The sequence below is a fragment of the Glycine soja genome, chromosome 17, assembly GCF_004193775.1.
Source record: "Glycine soja cultivar W05 chromosome 17, ASM419377v2, whole genome shotgun sequence".
Classification (NCBI taxonomy): Eukaryota; Viridiplantae; Streptophyta; class Magnoliopsida; order Fabales; family Fabaceae; genus Glycine; species Glycine soja.
This window is the reverse complement of record NC_041018.1, coordinates 4,607,650-4,630,385: the sequence shown is the minus strand read 5'-3', so window position 1 is coordinate 4,630,385 and position 22,736 is coordinate 4,607,650. Positions and strand designations below refer to the sequence as shown.

At 28.1% G+C, this 22,736-nt stretch overlaps 1 protein-coding gene across 7 annotated transcripts; it reads left to right on the top strand.

The window, feature by feature from the left end:
- The first annotated feature begins 6,521 nt into the window (after positions 1 to 6,521).
- Positions 6,522 to 21,610, top strand: LOC114392361 (putative inactive cadmium/zinc-transporting ATPase HMA3). 7 transcript variants are annotated; one of them, XM_028353471.1, is made up of 12 exons: positions 6,522 to 6,613; positions 6,686 to 6,850; positions 10,093 to 10,227; positions 12,343 to 12,624; positions 14,268 to 14,525; positions 17,767 to 17,864; positions 18,460 to 18,715; positions 18,859 to 18,996; positions 19,214 to 19,541; positions 19,796 to 19,998; positions 20,196 to 20,398; positions 20,653 to 21,610. In XM_028353471.1, exons 4-12 carry the CDS (start codon positions 12,435 to 12,437, stop codon positions 21,406 to 21,408), a joined length of 2,430 nt encoding a protein of 809 aa, XP_028209272.1. In that variant the 5' UTR covers positions 6,522 to 6,613; positions 6,686 to 6,850; positions 10,093 to 10,227; positions 12,343 to 12,434; the 3' UTR covers positions 21,409 to 21,610. The 7 variants fall into 7 exon arrangements, with proteins under 7 accessions (XP_028209272.1, XP_028209274.1, XP_028209273.1 ...); XM_028353473.1 differs by lacking the exon at positions 6,522 to 6,613 and having other exon boundaries at positions 6,636 to 6,850; positions 12,400 to 12,624; XM_028353472.1 differs by lacking the exon at positions 6,522 to 6,613 and having other exon boundaries at positions 6,636 to 6,850; positions 12,392 to 12,624.
- The last annotated feature ends 1,126 nt before the right edge of the window (positions 21,611 to 22,736 follow it).

Genomic DNA, 22,736 nt, shown 5'->3' with positions numbered 1-22,736 from the left:
GCAGTGATAAAAGAAAAACGAGTCATGGCTCATGACTCATGCATAGGCTAATATTGATCTGATCCCCGTTTTTATTTTCATTTTTAATTTTTAATTATATCTCTGAGTATGATTATGAAAATAGTGAAATCAATTTTACTGTTTTCCTTACCTTTAAAATTTTATGAACTAGACGATGAAAAATAATTAAAATATTTTAGATTTTATTTTTTTTACCATTTTTGTTCTGGATAAGTGTCATCTATCCCAACAAAATCCTTCATAGAATACGGGCCGCTCTACATGTGGTCCAGCACAACTTTTCTATCCTTCACTGGGCTCAGTGGGCTGTATCACCAACACCCCAATCTCGAGATTATAAAGTACCATGATTATTTAATATGTATTAAGTTATACGAATGATATTAGAAAATAGAAATGCATGCACCGACATATTGTCAATATGCGAGTGAAATTAAATTTGATTTTAATAAATAAGGTGTCAGTTTTGACTCTTCTGAAAAAAAAAAAAACAGAACCAATCCTAATATTTTTTGGATCGAGAACAAAAGATAAATAAAGATTTTTAAATATGTATATATAAGGGTTTTTATTTTTTGATAAAATTATGTGTTTATTTCATTTGAAATTTGTTTAATAAAATATAAAGAACTTATATTTATCATTTAGCTCTCGACCAATAAAATGTGAGGATCAAGTGATCGACCCTGCTTAATTTTAATTAAAATATTCGTGAATTTCTCAATATAATGATGATCTTCAATTTTTATTTATTTATATTTACATGTTCATCTCAAAATTTTTTCAAAAAATGCAAATTGACATTGACATTCAAAGTAAAAAGAAGAAATGATACAGCTTTTAGACAACAGTCCACACTCCCCAAAAATCAAGAGTCGTCTACTTCATGTTGGGCAAAAAAATATGTTAATTTACTCAACACATTACCCATGTAAGTACAGCAGGCATGAATAAATAATTTGTTATTTATTATTTTATTTTCTATGTTTTAAATTCACTTTGGCAGTTTAGGAAGGAAAGATCCAATCAACCACTCTCTCCTAATCCTTTGGCTTTCGATCTGTAATTTACATATTTTATTCGAAGATAATGATTGTGAAGTCAAAAGTACTGTTTCGTTGAAAATAAAATAAAAAAAATAAAAACAGGGAGCATTATTGATAGTCCAACAAATTATATCGATCACGTATGAGAATATTCAGCAAAATGCACCATATTATGTGACGTGCCTCGTCCTACACATCAATTTTATTGGACTGTTGTATCTCCAATCTCACACACTGATATGAACACCACCATCTTAGTCACCACTCCCTTTCTCACACATAAAAAAGTGCACAGTAAGTTGAGTTTAGAATAGAGCAACTCGTGAATTTGATCTTGACATATTGACCATATTATGTTACCCCAACCATTTTCATATTTTTCCAAAGCCACTAAAGGGGTGGTGGATTGGTGACATTTGTGCACTACGTGATGTTGAACAATTATCTTATTGCCCACTATCCAAATACTTATAGTGCCTTTCAAGATTCGTAATACTAATTTTAATGTCGTAACCTTTTAACAAAGCCACCATTTTCTACCTTTCGTTAGTTGGTATGATCTTCACGACATGTTAAATACTACTACTACTACTAGTATTTTGTGCATAGTATAAATGTTTGTATATTTAAATGATATATTTTCTAAAATAATCATTTTACATCCATGCATACATTTTGATTGACATGCTTAAGAGACCTTAGAAATTATCTATCAATTGGATTAAGCTTTGTTGATGAATGATGGTTTAGAAATTATATATTTAAATGCATTTTATTTGTAACAAATGGTGAAAAAATAGAATAAATTTGAAATATTAAACATAAATTACAAGAAAAATAAACTAGCTAGAAAGAAAGATATTTCGGTTTCAAACAACAGCAAATCATGTGTTGTAAGAGACTGTCTTAGTCTTGAAACTGAGAACTCATTGACCATCAAATCTCATTCATTTATTATTTAAAGATCCTGAAATAATCCCATTAAATTCACCATAAATATCGTCAGATCATATCATTTAATAAACAGATAAAAAAATAATTGAAATCTGAGGAAAAATAGTAATAACTCTCACTATAAAAAAACAATTTGAAATTTGAAATGAACAACTATAATAGAAATCAACAACAGTTGATTGAAGGTAGCTAGCTACTGTGGTAGCAAAGCAAATGATAGATTAAGAGAGAAAGAAAAATTTTAAAGTAAGAGGAAGAATTTAAAAGTAATTAGTACACGTTTCAAGAAAATACAAGAAAAAAGATCTTGAATACAAAAACTCCAGTTTTATTAAATTGAAATATATGATCAACAACAATTTTATTTATGCATGTGCAGTTTCATAACCAAACTTTCAAGGAATATTCTCTCTAAATTCCTTCCTCGGTCCCAATGGTTGAAGTGTTGTCGGATAATCCGGGCCTAGTTGCTCTTCCGATCCCCTCGATCTCTAGTTCGTATTATTCACAAAATACCCGGGGAATGCCAATAATATTTGTTTTATATACTTCTCATTTGATTAATACGGAGAGAGATTTGAATTATTTAAATGAAATTATAGATTCAAACTTTGTTATGATTATCATACCCAAAAAAGAAATCAATTTCAGACATGAAATTAAATATATTATCTTCAATTCATTATGATTATCTGAGCATTGTATTACATGATCTTGCAACTTTGGCTACAAATAATATTATTCTCTCTTTTTCTCTTTCTTCCTTTAACAAGCTGCATGCACCCTTAATCATTATATTGTCGAAACAAAGCTCCACTAATAACTTGCAGTTTTTTTTATAGGAAGACAGATTTGCCCTAGATAACGCGTGCGTTGTGTTTGGCAAGGTGAGTATACGAAGTCAGGTTGTTTCCTTCGTGCAGGCAGGGGAGCAAATAGAATTCAAATACAGTAGAAAACATATATGTTATGCTATGTTCGATTTTAAGAGACCATAAGAAACTCAACTTATCTTTTATATAATAAGTTATCTGAATTTTAAAGCTAACAACACTTATCATCTTTTAGCTTAGGCAGTTGTTGTTATCAGATTGAATAAATTTTATATAAGTTCTTTTCCATCATCCTTTTATAAAAATTATCAGGCAAACGAGAAATTATTATTTTAGACTATCATGATCTTTGATTAATCTTTATCTAACATATAAATGTATAATTAAGTTGTGTTAGTTATTTTTTGTAAACTGAAAAGTTCGATCGTACATATAAATTAGTTGAAACTATGATCACGTGCTGATTCTAAGTTATGTAATAATTTTTCCAATCAAACGCCTCATAATAATTCTATCAGTTCCTGCATGTATTTATTTAATTAGATTTTGTTAATAAAGCAATGTCTCATCAGTTTACCAAAAAATATGTGCAGGTGAGTCATATAATAATAATGCATACATTTCACAACGTAATTTATTAATCATACAAATAACGACAACGTTTCTAGATAGAAAATTATTTGTTTAACATACGGTTATGATGAATCTAACAGCTTACAAGATATACATAATTGAAATGAGGGAAGACGTCCACTCAACATATGCTATGACATTTCAAAGAATAAGATAGTGGATGGCTAACCCAAGTCCGCTATATCCAGTTTTCTGCAATCATGAAAGCATCTATTATCGTTAGGACTTAATCTATAAAAGGAGTTCCAATGGGAAAAGTATTATTATAAGAGTAATGTTTTTGACAATTTAGTACATCTTATGTTTTTAGTGAAGTGATACATTTTTGTATTATATTTCGGAATGGATGAGAATTTTTCTTAAAGAACAAAAATGTGACGGAGTGTAAGGTGCCAAAGTGAAATTATTTTGTAGCGTACGTTAATGAATTAAATAATTTTTTTAATTTGGTGATGATTTTTGGTTTTTAAAAATATCAAGGGTAGGATACAGTCACGCGGTTACCGGTTTGGTCAAGTCTCCTGGCCAAATTATTATCATCATCATGAAGGTGATATCGATGCTGGAGAGGAACACCCATAGCGAGACGAAGGGGTTCTTGTGAGTGTGGCTGTTCACGCTGTCGTCGACGTCGTTGAACGCTGCGGCGGCCATGGCGGTGCCCCGACGACGAGACAATGGAGATCGAAGAGGGGAATGGGAAGGTCATTTCCCGACAAAAGACAACCATGCACAAGTTACAACTCTGCTTTTGTGAACTAATAAGTATTTCTCCTTCCATTATTTTTTTTCCGTGACCAATATACATTATCTTAGAAAATGATATATTTGGAGCGTCCATCTTTAAGAAGAAAAAAATATTGCATGCGAATTTTCCTCACAATTTTCGGGAAGCAAATGCAAGCCTCTCTTTATTTAAGATTCTTACATTTGTTTAATATTTTTATATAAACATATTTTTTTATCAATCTAACTATTAATTTATAGTTATTGATACTTTCATTATTTATGTTAATGAAATTTATAAAAATACAATTATAATATTCAGTAGTTTCCATTTATACATATTTTAAAAGTATAAGTATATAAATTAATTATTGCATAATTTCAAATTAATATAAAATTTTATAAATATATTGCACTATCTCCATTTTTTTTTTATAAGATCTAAAATAAAAATGACATTTTTTTATTTTTTTATAAGATTCAATTCATAATTTTCTTTTTTTGATATTTGTCTAAAATACTTAATTTTCATATGATTCATAAGGCAATTAATTCAATCTCATTCACATTGTCATGCCTAGCTACAACCCTTTATTCATATTTCAACTTTACCCTTTATTCATATTTCAACTTTTCGACTTGCACAAGAAAATATGAAAATGTATATGAAAAGAAAAAACCATATTCAATTCCTAAATATTCTCGAAACAACATGACTTTAAGATTTTTAAGCCATTAGTTATATGACATACAACCAATTACAGGTTGGCAAGATGTTATTCTATTGAGAAAACAAGTGAAGTCATGCTTAGCATAATTTTTTATTAATTAATATAACTTAAATAAAAATAAAGTCTATTTTATTTATCAATCTGATGATAATTATAGATTTAAATGTTTTTAACATCTTAAATTTGGGTCATTTTTGTTTTTTTCTCCTAAATTTAAATTTATTTTGTAGTCCATCAATTTCAAAAAAGTTCTTTTTTGTTCTTCCAGACTGATTTTTGGTGGTTCGAATATAAATTTGTAGTAATTTTTTTCATTACAGAGACCAGAAAGAACATTTTTTTAAATTGAAAAAATAAATAAATTTAGGGAGAAAAAATGACCTTTTTTTATATATAAACAAAGTCAAACTTTATAATTGGAAACCAAAGTTATGTACAAGATGAAAAATAGTTGGAACGAGATGCTTCAATGCAGAGGTTAAAAATTCAGCAACCCACCCACAGAGGTGACTTAGATTTAAAGAATCAAATGCAGATTTAAATCATAATTATATAAAAAGCTAATTATGCAGACGTCAGTGCTCAAAGGATTAGCTAAATCTTGAAATTGTTCTACCCCGAGTTAAGTTGCAATGTTTGGTCATTTATCAATATAATTAAGTTGGAAATGGGAACTACTTTTATAAAATTAATTAAAGCAGGTCATCAATCAATTTAAAATTAAATTTGCAATATATAGTTGTATATCTCCAATTTGAGCAGGAATGATTTTTTCCTTAGACCAAGCTTTACAAATTAATTTTAGAAACCAAAAGGCCATATATATGTGGACAGTGACAGCAAATAGATCGAGATGTATATATATTCGATTGTATGAGACGACGTGTATATATATATATATATATATATATATATATATATATATATATATATATATATATATATATAATAAAAAAGAAAGAAAGATGGTGAATTATTGATAATTTTATATAACTATGTATTGTTATTTTAAAATTAAATTATATTTTTCTTCTCTAAAATCATTATATGTTATAATTTAATTTATTTTACTAAAATAAATAGCGAAGATTTTTTTCCATTGCTGTCAACGTTGTGGACAATTAATCTAATTTTGAATTCTTACAACTCTTAAATTTTAGTCGAGCATATTTTTTCTCCAAATATTTCAACGTGAATATTTGTAATAAAAGAACATCTAATAAGTATCATAAGCACATTGAAGCCTCACAAACAATGTTTAAAAAACAAAGAGAAAAGGAGAAAAGCAAAGACAACATAAAAAAAAAAAATTGTAATAGGAAAAGGTGAGTATTTGTTGGTGTGTCTCAAAACTTGAGATACGTGTTATTAATTAATCTATTATATTATTGTTCATAAACTTACTCCACCTCCAAAGGTTAGTAAATACAGTAGGTTTTAATTCTGAAAATAATTATAATATAATCAATGTAAATGGAAGATTAATAAAGTTATTTGATTGAAAATGAATCTCGTATGTTTTGCATAAGAAAAAAGAATACAATAATCTCCAAAATGAAAAGTGAAAACTATATAAAAAAAAAAGAAATAAAATATTTTACAGCATTGCTTTGTGGAGTTCGAGCCAAAGCCTAACCCTTAGATGTGATCAACCGTTATTTCGTCAAAGGTATACATATAATTCTTACGATTCTTTTTTTATCCGTCTGAATTTGAAGTTTTTTTTTTTTTTACTTAAAAGCATTGAGTTCTTCCCCCACAAGCACTTAGGCACGAACTTTTACACGCAACATTTTGGTTGCAATGGCTGCTACGCTGTTTTCTTGATGGCTGATGGTCACGGATGGTTTTGGATTCCGTAGATGCCAAGAATGTCGATCCGAGATGAAGCTGAAGAAAAACTGAGGTAAGAAATGTTGCTATCAATTGGAACTTCAACTCTTCACCCAAAAAAATAATATGAAACTTCAACTAATAAGGGGGGAAAAAGGCTTAACTACATTCTTAAATTTTCTTTTTTCTTTTTTGCATTCAATTAAGAATCCATCTATATTCTTTTTAACTATTTTGTGTTATAATATTTGGCAATGATAATATAACACAGAATACCATTTGACAACGATTTTAATTAATTATCAATTTTATTTTATATTTTTTTAATTTATATCTTTAAATGTCATCTAAAGTTAAAATTTATGTACAGTGCATACATGCAAAAAAAAAAAGAAGTGATGACTCTTCCCTTGTCTGTTCTCGAAATTTGTCCCTAACTACATTAAGTTATGATAGTGTGTTTTATCAACAAAAAACAAGAAGTTATAATAGTGTCAATAAAAAAAGTTTTTCTCACAAAAAAAATGATAGTGAGATTTTGATGTGTTACGCTCGGTTGTTAAAGTGGCATCTATATATCCCTATATTCTATAGGAGTGAACAAATTGACTTCAAGTCCATGAATCCGTTGGTCTGCCGTATGCCTGAACCACGGATCAATTTTTTTTAAGAATTCATAATAACCGCGTGGGTCGTTTCTTTTTTGTCACCACCGTACCATCATCATCATGCCACCACCAAACAAGATTCTTATTTTTTTGTTCTATTGTTTATGTGACACATGCTCATTATTTTGCTATCTGCAATATCTTTGTTACATGTTCTTCCTCAATTAAATTCACAAAGTCATTCTGAATTTGTTAGGTGTGTCTTAAATTGACATTGTGCTATTGAATCTTGCTTTTGTTCATTCCTGTTTTATGTTGTGCAGTGGCTTCAACTTTTCATGACATTGTTTGATTATACTTTACAGAAATTGAACTTGTCTGTATATCCACAATCCAATGTCATTGTCAATGAGATACTTGATGACGATTATGATGCATGGTAGTTGAGCTGTCGTTCCAGTTTATTAAATCACTGTAAATTTTGCAAATTATGATATACATGTTTGGTTAGCTAATAACAGATATATTTTTGGGATTTGCTTTCCTCATGAAACTTAATTTTTGGTGATTGTCTTTGTAGGTCAGTTTACGGTTTTTTTTTTAATCTCTTTGTAACTATAATATATATATATATATATATATATATATATATATATATATATATATATATATATTTAAAAAAAGTAAATAAAATAGGTTAAATTATAATTTTAGTCTTCTTAATTTCTTAAATTCATGATTTTGATCTCCTTAAAATTTAATTATAATATTTGATTCTTCTAATTTTATAAATTTACGATTTTGATTCTTATCATAGATTATTAACTAATAATTGTGATTGTTAGAGATATTAAAATAATTATAAATTAAATAAAAATTATTAATCACTAAAAATTGTAATGAAAGATTATAATACTAATGTGATGTTATTATTGGTGGAGTCGCATGTCATATTGGAGGTAAAAGAAGTGTTTGTGAAGAAGAAAAGGAATGAAGTGTTAGAGAAAATTAAAATTAACAAATAATAATTTGATTAATTTATAATTAACTTAATAAGTCAATTAATTCAAATTATTTGTTAATAATTCATTAGGAGGATCAAAACTATCAATTTATAAGACTAAAGAGACTTAATATTACAGTTAAAATTTAGAGGGTCCAAAATTATAATTTAATCAATAAAAAATACTCCTTTTATTTTTATATATAAAACTCAATTATCTAATCTATCAAAATTAAAGAAAAATAAAATGATTAATTTAATTGATAATAATAAATTTATTTTAAATTTATAACTTTTTTCAAAACTATCTTTATTATTAATATTTATTTTTCTTCTAATGTTTTGTCAATGTTTTCTCTTTCTTCTTTGAATAAAAGATATTTTTTAGTTTAAAATAATTAATACAAAAAATATTATAAATTAAGTGTTATAAAAAAACAAACATCATTTTAAATTTGAGTCTTATAAATAAAAATAGAAGAAATATATATTAATTAATAAATCTAATAATATATGTTATAATTAATTATGTGTAAAATCATTAAATAATTTATACAAGTCATTGTTTATTAATTATTTATTTGTTACTAGATGGATATTTAAATAATTTAAGTATAAAAAAAAAACCCTTGATGGTTTCCTGAGTCCGTCGCCGACTCTTCTGTGGATACATTTAATAAAGTTTTAGCACGAATAGTATTTTTTCTGATGTGTCTGCACGAATATGGAAGCTTTGATTATAATTTTTATTCATCTGTAATTAATTATACATATAATTCAATTTTTTTCTATTAACGAAAAAATTATACCATCATAATATGAGTTAATAAAGATTTACTGAAATAATATACAATTCAAAACTACTTATTTCCTTCTTTCTAGTTTCTCCTTTAGGAAATGCACAGCTACAGCAATAAAACTAAAATTATTTATAGTTTCTGCTCATTGTAAAACAATCTTTCAGGTCCCATGTGAATGGACCTCGCGGAGTAAATCAAAGAAAGATTATGCTTTAATTTGTTTTGTTTTAGTTTGAATGTTTTAAACCCATTGTCCTAAAAATAACAAGAAAATGGGCTTTTTTTTTATATCTAAAAGGAGTATTTTTTTTATTTTTCATATGGGATGGATTATGAATTAATTAAGGGTAAATAATAGAAGGTGTTATAACTTTTGAGTTAGAAGTTATAACACTTGTTATTACTTTAATTTTTTTAATTGAATTCATAAATAATTTTATAATTTCAGTATAATTTTTTTTATGACTTCAAAATCATAATCTTTTTTTATATTGTAATTTTTTTTATAGTACGACTTCAAAGTTGTAATACTTTTTTAATAAAAATTAATTTTTTTAGAAACTTTTTTTATTTTGTTTTGTTGTAAAATATTTTAAAATTGTAAAAAAATATTTCTTTAATTATTAAATAAATAATTTCAATTTTAATTATTATTAGTTTTATTTAATATGTTGTATATTTTTTATGTTTTTATTTAATATGTTATATATTTTTTAATAATGTTTTATTTAAATATTTTGGTTTATTTAAAATTTGGTTAATCTTTTAATAATAAAAGTAGTTGTTAAATTAAAAGTAATATAATACATTATCTAATGAGGTTGTAAGTTTAATTTATAATTTTAAAAAATTATTCATATTATTATTTATTATTATTTTTAACTTTATAAATCTTAATTCACAGTGTTATCCTGATCATCACCAACATCAATCGTATACTGGACATATATCTGGTATGTTTCTAGATATATACCCCAACATCTGCATCAAAAACATAACATCAATCAGCGGTGCTCTAGATATGCGTCTCAATTCTCAAGTATGTAAACAAAGTTTTTAATTATGGTTCTCATCATATATGCCTCAGTATTCATTTCAAGTTCTTTCTACCTCAAATATTTTTTTATGAACCCTTACAGAAATTTGACATCACTTTCAATACTCTACCATTTGCATATAATCTATCATCATTGAGCTCTTATTATCGTTAATCATTATTAATGTTGCGTGATATGGATCATGATGATGATAACAACAATAAACGTCAATGATGATGATGATGACAATGATAATGATCATGTTTTTCGACAACAACCTACGATTACATCGATCATCCTAAAACAAGAGGATTTAGAGGTTGTAAAACAAGAAGATAAGAAACACATGTAAATCTAGTCCAACAAGATGAGAGATGTTGTCACATATGTAAAATAACTCATGGTGGGACATAATCTCATTATTAATTTAAAAAACATATAATTTTCATATAAATGTCTTCGATTTTTAAATTAAAGTATTTTTGTATCTCCTTCTAATTTTAGTATCTATTTTTATTAATAGATTATTTAAATTTTAAATAAAAAACTATTTAAATAAAATAATATTAAAAAGATATAATATATTTTGAATAATAAAATATTAAAAAAATATATAACATATTAAATAAAACTAATAACAAATAAAATTAAAATTATTTATTTAATAATTAAATAAATATTTTTTCTTACAATTTTAAAAAAAGTGAAGACAAAAAAAAATTATCATAAAAAAATTAAAAACTTTTATTTTAGAAAAATGTATTACGACTTTGAAGTTGAAATAAAACTTTTTGCGATTTTAAAGTCGTAATAGCAAAAAAATAAATATTACGATTTTAAAATTATCAAAAAAATTATATTGAATCATTTACTATTTTCTTTTAAAAAAATCATAATAAGTATTATGACTTTCAATTCAGAAAAAGTAGTAATATCTATTATGATTTAACTTGATAGTTAATTCAAAACTAACCCATGTGAAAATATAAAAAAAAAAACCCATTTTAGGTAAAAAAAAAAAAAAAAAGCTAAGAAAATGTGGATTAATAGGTGGATTCCATTAATCTTGTTGATTCTCCACGACATACCCTTGTCTCATCCCACACAAGGAAGTCACCCCTCTAAACAAAAAAAACAAAAAAAAATCTCGCATAGCGAAAAATAATTGAAGTTCGGCAGAGTATTTCGTGCATAATTCTTCAATATTTTTATTTTCTTTAATAGGTTTTTTTATTTATTTTGATGCTTGCAAAATTATTTATTTTTCAAAATATTCTTTGTATTTTTTATTTAGTTCTTGTTATTTTGTTTTACTCGTAGTCCTGATAGTATTTTTTTTCTTGTAGTCTTATAATATTTTATTCATTTTAAATTAATTCTTTTAGAAAATATTTAATAAAGACTAAAATCAAACAATTTGCATATTACACGAACAAAAACAAAAACTAAATATATCACAAGGACTAAAATTAAACAATAAGGACCAAAACTAAAAAAAAGAAAAAAATTATTTTAAAAACTATATTTTATAACAATCAAAATAATCTATAAAAATACAATCAAAATAATAATAATAATAATAATAATAATAATAATAATAATAATAATAATAATAATAATAATAATAATAATAATAATAATAATAATAAAAGTATATTAAAAGTCTAAAAATGTATTTAAACATTGTTTTGTCCAAGTAAAATTTGTGTGTCCCTGTCCTTGTCCTTTGATTTAGGGCATCTTTTATTTTTTTTCCCCTTTTATGCCCCACCGAGAAGTTGCCTACTTAAGCTCTCTTGCACCGCTTCCCACCATCGGCATCATCACCACCAAATTCCTTATCTCTGTTGTTAGAAGAAGTTGTTTTTCTTTTTCTCTTAGTCTTAACCGCTTCTCTTCCTATGTTGGACCATGCTTTTTCTTAACAAGTCTCACATGCTGCATGCTTTTCCTTATTTAACGGTTTAATTTTACTATAAGTAACGGGCACTTCTTGTTCTAACTACTGGCCCCTCTCTTTTTTCTTTGTTCTCTGATTCAGCTCTTTTCTCTTTTTTCACATAATAATAATAATACTTTTTTCCTTTTCATAATTTGGTAATTGATCAATCCAAAAGGAGTTTGTTTCATTTGGGGTAGTGATCGATTGTTGTTGTGGGGTGGAAGGGATTCAGATAAAAATCAAAGCTTTGAAATTTCACTGATCATCATGGACAAGGCAGAGAAAGCTATGCGGAAGAGCTACTTTGATGTCTTGGGTTTGTGCTGTTCTTCGGAAGTTCCGTTAATTGAAAACATCTTGAGACCTCTCCAAGGAATCAAAGAGGTTTCAGTCATCGTTCCATCACGAACCGTCATTGTTGTCCATGACACTCTTGTGATTTCGCAACTTCAAATTGGTAAAAATTCTTCTCTCAAATCACTTCATCCTGATTTCATTTTGATAATCTTTTTTGTTATTCTATTCTATATTCTATATGCATAGAAGTATCAGCAACACGTCTTTCAACAAAACTTTGTAATTGGTTATTTTTTTTTTTTTTTTATGAATCTCACTCTTCATTTTTTGTTTAATTTAATGTATTTTTAATTAATAATAAAATGTGTTAAAAGAATTGCCATATATATCCGACGTGGCACACATGCACTTGTGTTTGATGGCATGCGGGAGAGAAGGGAATTGGGCCAATGTATTTTTAACCTTCATTGATTGGACCATTCCACGGTGGAGTGGCATGCTTAAAGAGAAAGGTTCCATTATAGGACTGCCTAACTTTTTTGTAATGGTTTATCGAATTGCGGGTAAAATATTCTGTTCTATGTTTGTATGAGTTATTAATTATGAAAACGAGTTTTTGGTTCTTTACTAGTTACGAGAAATAATTAGTTTCACATTTGGGAACACGTTAGAATCATGTTGAATGAGAAAAATATATTTTTTCATGTAAAAATTACAAAGTAAGAAAAGAGTTGTTTTTACGTTGTTGCCTTTAAGAGAAGTCAGACACAAACACATTAACAGTTGTCTGAATAAGTTACAAAAATATTTTTCCTCATTAAGTTGAGAAACGCCCATTTGACTGTGCCAAAATCAAGCACACACAAGACAAGAGACTTGCTTTTGCTGATGATCTTGCGTATTTCCGTATCCCTTCATGAAATATCATGTTTGCATTGAGCGAAATAGATTTGCAAACTTTGTATGCATGTTTTAGATTTTGGGTTCATAAGATTAATTCACTAGCGAGCAAAATTGATTTTAAGGACAGAGGCTCACAAATTTATTAATAACATATATGCATTTACATTTTAAAGGTGATTTTTATTTATTATTCAAATAAATTATTTCTTTTAACTCACTTTAATGTCTTATATTATTAAAAATTAAGCATGTAACATTAATTACTTCAAAATCTAAATAATGAAAATTCAACAATTATTATTCTTACTTTTTTTACATTATCATGTAGTATATAAATTTGAAATTACATGATGGACACAAGATAACTATTCTAAAACTACTTTGTCATTCTATCAAAACTAGGAAATAAACATAAAATTGATATTCTTTATTCATTTATTACTTAATTTTCCTAAAAGGAGATACATTTACATATAGGGCTAATTGATATTAATGAACGAATACTAATTATTCATGTGTCAATACATATTATTCTAAAATAAAAAAATACAATAAATATTAAGAGCATCCGATATAATCTTTTTGTCATTTAAATTTTAGAATATATTTACACCTTTATAAGCTCATCCGAACATTATATTATATTAATATACACTACAATTTATAGGTACTGCTATAGTATAGATTAAGGAGTGTAACTGTAACGTCGGCAGTTAATTAGTTATACATATTTTACCTTGTGGAAAAAGGAGTCGTATCTGTAGCATTTGTGCACTGTGAGTAAAGTTACGCTGTTTATATCCTCTTGCTGTATATGGCCATCACCTTTAGCTTTTTATAGGGAAAACAAAACTATCTGACATAATAAGGCCGAAACAAATAATGGGCATGTGATGACAGTTAAGGCACTGAATGAAGCAAGGCTAGAAGCAAATATCAGAGTGTATGGGGACGAAAAGCACCAAAAGAGATGGCCAAGCCCTTACTCAATTGCCTCTGGAGTGTTACTTTTGCTTTCTCTCCTCAAATTTGTGTTCCATCCCTTGAAATATTTGGCACTAGGAGCAGTTGCTGTTGCTGTCTATCCTCTCATCTTAAAGGCCATTGTCTCCATTCGGAACCTTAGGCTGGACATCAACATTCTTATGCTCATTGCAGGTAATTTAATTTCATTTAATCTATGACTTTATACGTATTATCTACACTCCACCACTATGCTTTTTTAATATTTATTTTTGGTCCTTACACTATACGGCAATTATTACTTGATGTCTTTGGTAGTACGTAACGTAAGTACATGGTGGATTGAGAAAGTAGTTGAACAATTCTACAATTACTATCAATAAAAAGTTATCCCTATTTTCCTGTGCCCTTCTTGTTTTCTTCTTCATAAATTTGAATTGAGAACATTTATATAACATTAAAACGGAATGGGTGTTTTTCCCCCTACACTTTCAGTTTGTGGAATATTAAGTTGGACTGCTAGCTGCTTAATTCACAATTGAATTATTTAATTTTCTTCACATTCAAATGAGAAACTTCCAGTGTGGATGAACTTGAAAAAAAATGGTTGAGATGCTAGATTAACTATAACACAATTTAATTTGGATCATATATTAACAAAAATAATCACTTTGGAATATTTTCTTCAAATAGAACTCATAATTTTTATAATGATTTATGATGTCTTCAGATAAACTTTTTGAAAAAACCACTTCTGCCATATTTTTATTTTATTTTTTTACCCTTTAACTTTTAAAAAGTATTAAATGCATTTTCAAAATCTTCTTATTTTATCTTTTTTTAATATAATTTAAATATAAAAAATTCTTAAAAAAGAAATAGAAAAGGACATTCAAATCTGTATATTCTTTCCCTTTATTATTTATTATATAAACTAAAAAACCTTGGGAGTGGTTAAAATTTTCAGGACACCTTCCTTTAAAGTAACACGCACCCTTATTTTTTTTTTTAAATTTAAAAATTTTGTTTATAACTTAATTATACTTTTAAACTTCTATTTGAATTAAATTTTCTTATTTAATTTTACATTTAACTAAAATTTAAAAACAACCGTACAAGATCCAACGGATTCTTGAAACAGAGAAATGATTTCACAATAATTCTTGAAAAATACGCTTGCTTCTCATTAAACTCAAACTCCCAAATCAACTCGACAGAACAAAACTCCAAAATAGGGACACACAGATTCTGTCTTGTATAAAATATTTATATATTTATATAAATATTTATGTCTTTTTTCACTTAAGATAATCACATGAGAAATTCTCATATCCTTGTAACACATGTATGATTCTATTTTTCAAGTTTTTCAACTTTAATAACTTCATATATTCTTGTCTTGCAAAGTGATAAACAATAAATCCTTAAAATTAAATAAAACTACACATAATTTGTCATATATAAAGTTGTGTTTGAAAAGTGCATTTATGACGCAGTGTATTACGGAAGCTGAAACTATATATTAGCTTCAGTTAAGACCTGAAAAATAGTCCCAAATTAGTGTGTTTGGATAAATCTCTAAAATTATGATAAATTATGATAAGACGATGAGTTAATCTTGACCAAATTTTACATATTTAAATTATTTTTAAAATTATAGTAGAATTAATTATATTGCAAGAAAATCATGCATGGTAGACTTTAAATAAATAGGAATAAATTTTATTTTTTCTAAAATTAATTCTACAATAATCAATTATGTAAAATCAACTTCATTTAAAATTAATTTTATCGCTAATGTTTGATGAAGCGCATCCAAACATGCTGAAAATCTGCCATGCAACAAACAAAGTAACAAACATTACCGTTGGCTCATAAAACTGACATGCCATCCCAAAATTAAGTTTGATGAAACCCTCCTTAGCAGTATAATTCACACAGCATAATATATTTTTTGGCTGAATTGCAATTTGGGTTTTCTTAATTTTTTAAATTTATGATTTTGGTTTTTTTATTTTTAATTGTAATATTTCATCCTCTAATTTTATAAATTTATGATTTTGGTTCCCCGTAGATTATTAACTAATAATTATGATTATTAAAAATATTAAATTAATTATAAATAAATAAAAATCATTAATTATTAAAAACTTTAATAAAAGGCTATTAATCATAATCATAAAAAATTAAGATTAATAAATTTTTAATGATTAATAATTTTGATTAATTTATAATTAACTTAATAACTTAATTAATTAAGTTAACGATCTATTAGGAGTAGCAAAATTATCAATTTATAACACCAAAGAAACTAAATATTACAATTATAATCCATAAAATCAAAATTATGAATTTAACAAATTAAAGGAAATAAAATCATATTTTAACCAATATTTTTTACCTTGCATGTAAGAACTTGAATTATTCAAGCGACGTTAAAGCGACAAACTTGACCCCCCAAAATATCTTTGCTAGAAGCTACCAAACATATGATAGAAATAATCTAGATAGAAAGAAGATATATGCTAACGTCTTATATATATACAAGACGTGATGGTATCAATCTAGATCAGAAATTCTTAAGTAGTATAGCCATAGGCATCCAAATTAAGTAGTAATTAGTTAACATTCAGATGAGTAAATGTATTTTTGTATATATGAGTATTTTTATTCTTTAATATAACTTATAAATGTTATATATGTTTTTTTACACAGAATGTTATATATGTTAAATATATATAATATTATTTTAATATCTAAAATGAACACAATTTACTTTAAAATTTCTTTAAATTATATAAACCTGCAATAGAAAGTTAATAAGAGAATAAATGCAACGTAACGTAGAGGAGAAAATGTCTCTGGATGAGTTAGCACACAAGAAAAAATATATGATTAGCTAGAAATAAAAACACTAGAGAGAAAGTTGGAAAACCACCTATAGAAGAAATTAGAAAAGATGGGTTCACAGTTCACTAACTTGCCTTAAGTAAGGACATTATTCAGAAGTTTAAACCAAATGGAGGGTAGCCTAAATGCCAGATAAACGCCTATGATATGATTCATCATAAAATATTCTGACCATTATTTGATTTAGAGTAAGTAGTTTATGTTTTGACCGTATAAATTTTTTTATGCTATTATTTAATTATAATTTATTATGGTTAGTAAATTGTTAACTTTTACAATAAGTGACTTATTTTTCTAATTATACAAAATTAAACTCTTTGATTTATGTAACCGACTCAGTCCAATGAGAAAAGTTTTTTTTATTACATATTATATATTTTCGCTGTTTAAAATATAAAGCTCGAGAAAGAGAGGATATTAGTACTTTTTAATTATTATACAATTAAATTCTACTTATTAATCAAATATTATTATAACATTTATACGTTTGGAAAGTACAGTTCCAATAATTTATTTTATTTGACAGTTATTGGGACAATTTCTATGAATCATTATTTGGAAGCCGGCACCATTGTTTTCCTCTTCTCAATTGCACAATGGCTAGAGTCAAGCGCAAGCCACAAGGTATTTATTTATGTTTCTTGCTTGACACTGCCTCATGATTAGTGGACCCAGATTCTATTCCAAAGCCTTATTAGATAATTGAGGGAGCCACTGTTCAAACACACATATTCTTGAATTAATCGAGGTATTCATTCATTTATTTATTTTCCATGCTTAACACTGGCTCAAGAATTAACGTATGATTCTTGAATTAATAAAAAAATTAGTAGACCCAGATTCTATTGCAAAGCCTTATTAGATAATTGAAACACACACACACACATTCCATATATTATAATATACTTATGGATACTGATTTTCTTTGGTAAATGCTTATGGATGATGATTGTCATACTTTAGTGTAAGAACGTTGAACAATCTAGGCTATACAAAAGAAGACTAATTGCCTTATTGATTGCACATAAGTATGCAAAATGTGTGATTTAAGATTGAAAGAATTATTGCCATCATCAGTATATAGGCAATGAAGAAAACTGAATCAATGAGCCTATGTCTTACATTTGATGTTCTCTATAGAACACAAAAGCAGGGTTCTCTGTTTCAATTCTCATAGTAAGTATTGTGAAGCTTCTAAACGCAATGCCTTTGGATTCAGGCAACTGCAGTAATGTCATCTTTGATGAACATAGCCCCTCAAAAAGCAGTCATAGCTGAAACCGGAGAGGTTGTGGATGCTGATGAGGTGAAAATAAACACCGTTTTAGAAGTTAAAGCAGGCGAGGTGATACCCATTGATGGTGTTGTGATAGATGGAATCTGTGAAGTTGATGAGAAAAAATTGACTGGGGAATCATTCCCTGTGGCAAAACAAAAGGATTCTACTGTATGGGCTGGCACCATCAATTTAAATGGTAAAAATTCTTAGTTCCCATTATATGTAATGTGCCATTAGTGCTTGCTAGAGAAAATAATATAAGGAGAAAAAAAATTGATATTTTGTTTTTTCTTAGACCAAGTTGGTGAAGTCAATGTGTTTCCTTGATTGATTAAAAAGGTTATATTAGTGTGAAAACTACTGCACTAGCTGAGGATTGTGTGATGGCTAAAATGGCAAAGCTTGTTGAAGAAGCTCAAAACAGCAAAACCAACATCCAGAGATTGATTGACAAGTTTGCCCAGTTTTATACCCCAGGTTAGTCATACATAATCTACAGTATTTGTTTTAATCACTCTTGAACTGAAAAACTAATCTTGAATAGTCACGGTCTTTAGTAAGTTGTTGTCAGATGTTGAAGAGATAAAAGATCAGTTTTTGACAATGAAACGCAGCTATATGTGATCTATAACTTTATGGTCACGCTTGCATTCAATTTCATTGTCCTTAAATGTTGTTGGTAATGTTTTTTCAGGCGTTGTAATCATATCAGCTCTTGTAGCGGTGATTCCACTTGCGCTAAAACAACATAACCATAAACTTTGGCTTCAGTTTTCGCTGGTTGTTTTAGTAAGTGCATGTCCATGTGCACTCATCCTTTCAACGCCAGTTGCAACTTTTTGTGCTTACACCAAAGCAGCCACATCAGGTCTTCTCATCAAAGGGGGTGATCATCTTGAAACACTTGCCAAAATTAAGGTCATGGCCTTTGACAAAACGGGTACCATAACGAAGGGTGAATTTGTGGTCACACATTTTCAATCTCTTTCAGATGACATTGATTTCAACACATTGGCTTACTGGTAAGGATGGCCTTTATTTCCCCCTCTTACACTGCTATTTCTATCCATCTTTCTTTGAAATGTAAACTTATTAAAAAAATAAAAGAAAAGTAAAGCATACTAGTAGTAGTGAATAAATAATAGTGATAGATTTTCTTGTGGTATAATAGCAGATATTATATGAACTTGTTAGGAAATTTCTGATGGCTATTTCCAATGTAGATTAAATAGATAGTTGAATTATGAGATCAATGAGTTTACATTCAACTTTTCAGGGTGTCAAGCATAGAGAGCAAGTCAAGCCATCCATCGGCAGCAGCAATTGTTGATTATGGAAGGTCTCTCTCCGTTGAACCAGAGCCAGAAAAGGTGACAGAATTTGAAATTTTCCCTGGCGAAGGAATATGTGGGAAAATTGAAGGCAGAGTTATTTACATTGGAAATAAAAGAATTGCCGCAAGAGCTGGGTCTGAAACAGGTGAATGCCTTTACCATTGGGGTGTAATACAATCCTGCTTACTGAAAGAGATTACAATATAATTTCTGTAACTCATTTCAATATCTCTTATAGTTTTAGCTAATGACAATTAATTGACCGTTATGCTCTCTTGATATTAATATTTCTTTCCTTCTGTTTCTTGCAACTGAGTGAGGATAGTGATTTTTGTTTTGTAGTTCCTATCTTACAAGGTGAAGTTGAAAGAGGAAAGACCACGGGATACATATACTTGGGAGCAATCCCAATTGGATTTTTCTCTCTTTCAGATGCTTGCAGATTAAGAGTTCAGGAGGCAATAGGACAGTTGAAGTCATTGGGAATCAAAACCGCTATGCTCACTGGAGATAATCAATCTGCTGCGATGCAAGTACAGGATGAGGTGTGTGATGTTATACTTATATGGTCAAACCTTTGTGAATATAATATGGCTAAATTGTAGGAAGCTGTCACCATACTGAACTTCTTATGTGCTTGGTCAAGTGAACTGAACTTATTTTTTTATGTTGTAAGATGTCACTGGGTAATTCATTTTTCTATACTCTATTGTTAGCATTAAGTATTAACTTCCCATGGACAAGTTGGAGTCATAGAACCTGAGTTAAATACTAATGGCAATAGTGATTTCATCTACAGCTGGGGCATTCTCTTGAGTTAGTTCATGCAGAACTTTTGCCAGAGGACAAGGTGAAAATCATCTCAGAATTTAAGAAGGAAGGTCCAACAGCCATGGTTGGGGACGGCCTAAACGACGCGCCGGCATTGGCTGCAGCTGATATTGGAATCTCGATGGGCATTTCAGGTTCTGCATTGGCAAGTGAGACGGGCAATATAATTCTTATGTCCAATGACATTATGAAGATACCAGAAGCCATTAAGCTTGCAAGAAAAGCTAGTAGGAAAGTGGTAGAAAACATTGTTTTTTCAATCATGACTAAGGCTGCGATTCTTGATTTGGCCATTGGTGGTCATCCACTTGTTTGGGCAGCAGTTGTGGCTGATGTTGGAACATGCCTATTGGTCATCTTTAACAGCATGTTACTTCTGCGAAAAGGACACAACCATGGAGGAAAATGTTGTAGATCTTCTACTAAACCGCATAACCACAAAAATGGATGTGGTGGCTCTCATGATAATTCCTCTCATCATCACCATCATCATGAGCATGATCAACATCAACATGAAGATCATAGCCACAAACGTTGTTGCTCAGAAAAGACAAAAAAATTGTTCCCACCTCAGAAATGTGGTGGTGCTCATGGCAGTTCCTCTCATCATCATCATCACCACCGTCAACATCAACATGAATACCATAACCATGACCAACACGATCAACATCATCAGAAGTGTGCCTCACAAACAAGTTTCTCAACATGTCCACCCTGCTCTTGAAATTCAACTTTAGGTGGAATTGTTAACCATTGCAGCACCATGAAGGGTCATGATCAATGTAAGGGGAATCACTTTGGCAGTTGTTTGGGTATATGTTAAGGGCTTCTTCCTTTTTTATTTATTTAATGTATGTTGCTTATATACTATAGTATGCAGCACTACTCATTGACATTAATATAAGAAGTTGAACGTTTTCTGTCAATCTCATCTCAATTGTGTGTTGTTTCTTTTGGGTCTTCTTTACCTCGTTCCAATGTTTGATGAACTCAATTTACATCATAAAATCAGGAGTTAACTGCTTTAATTTTAAAGGCTTCTGATAACAAGGAATTCAAAAGTGAAATATAAAGTGTAATATTTAATGTTATCAATATATTTTTCTTATCATATATATATAATTTCTTTCAAAGTCATTTTTAATTAATCTAAAATATTTTCTCAAGTTTTTTTAATCGGATTTTTTTATTATAGATTTTTATCTTGATATTTTTACAAGACCATTTTAAATTGTTTGTTACTTTTTGTTTTCTTTGACAAAAACATCTTTGATCATGCAATATTTTTTTGTCGATAAAATATGAATACAGTAAATGAGAAGATCCCTAACCAACATTTAAGTGGAGATACGTTAATTAATTAGATAAATAAATTAAGAGAATGTGACCCCAATAAAGTGATTCTTTGATTTCTTTCCCTTTAGTGTTATTAATTAAATTAAATAATTTTTTTCAATTTTTTAAACAATTCAAGGTCCATTACCCATTTCTTTTGGATTTAAGACTCAATTTTGGCCCATTAAAGCAAGACTCACAAATCACAAGTCAAACCTGACTCAATGACCCATTTTGTTTTTTGCTGAATGTCTCAATAACCCATATATTTCCTAGTGAGAAAGTTTACTTTTAGCTGCTATTATTTTCTGACCAAAAAAATAAAACTGCTGCTATTATTTAGCAAGTAAAAAAACAATTGTTCGTATTTCACTATTTAGCTTAGAACTTTTGTGGCTAATGGATATTAACCCCTAAAATGTTAATTTCCAATGCGATTTTTACTGCATTAATTTTCACAGCTATTTAACATATGTTTACTACTAGTACTTAATTTAAATGTCAGTCATACTTTTCCCGAGCTTGAATATATTTAGTATTTACTGACCATTTCCTACTTGTGAAGGATTTGGTCGCTATTAATTATATGGCCTCTAAAGATGTATTAATGGCTGCAAAAACTCAACTTTGATTTAGTGTGTAATTAACACTTGAATTAAAATATTTTTTCAAAGATTAGTTTTTGTTTCAATAAAAATTTTTTTTCCTCAAGATAAA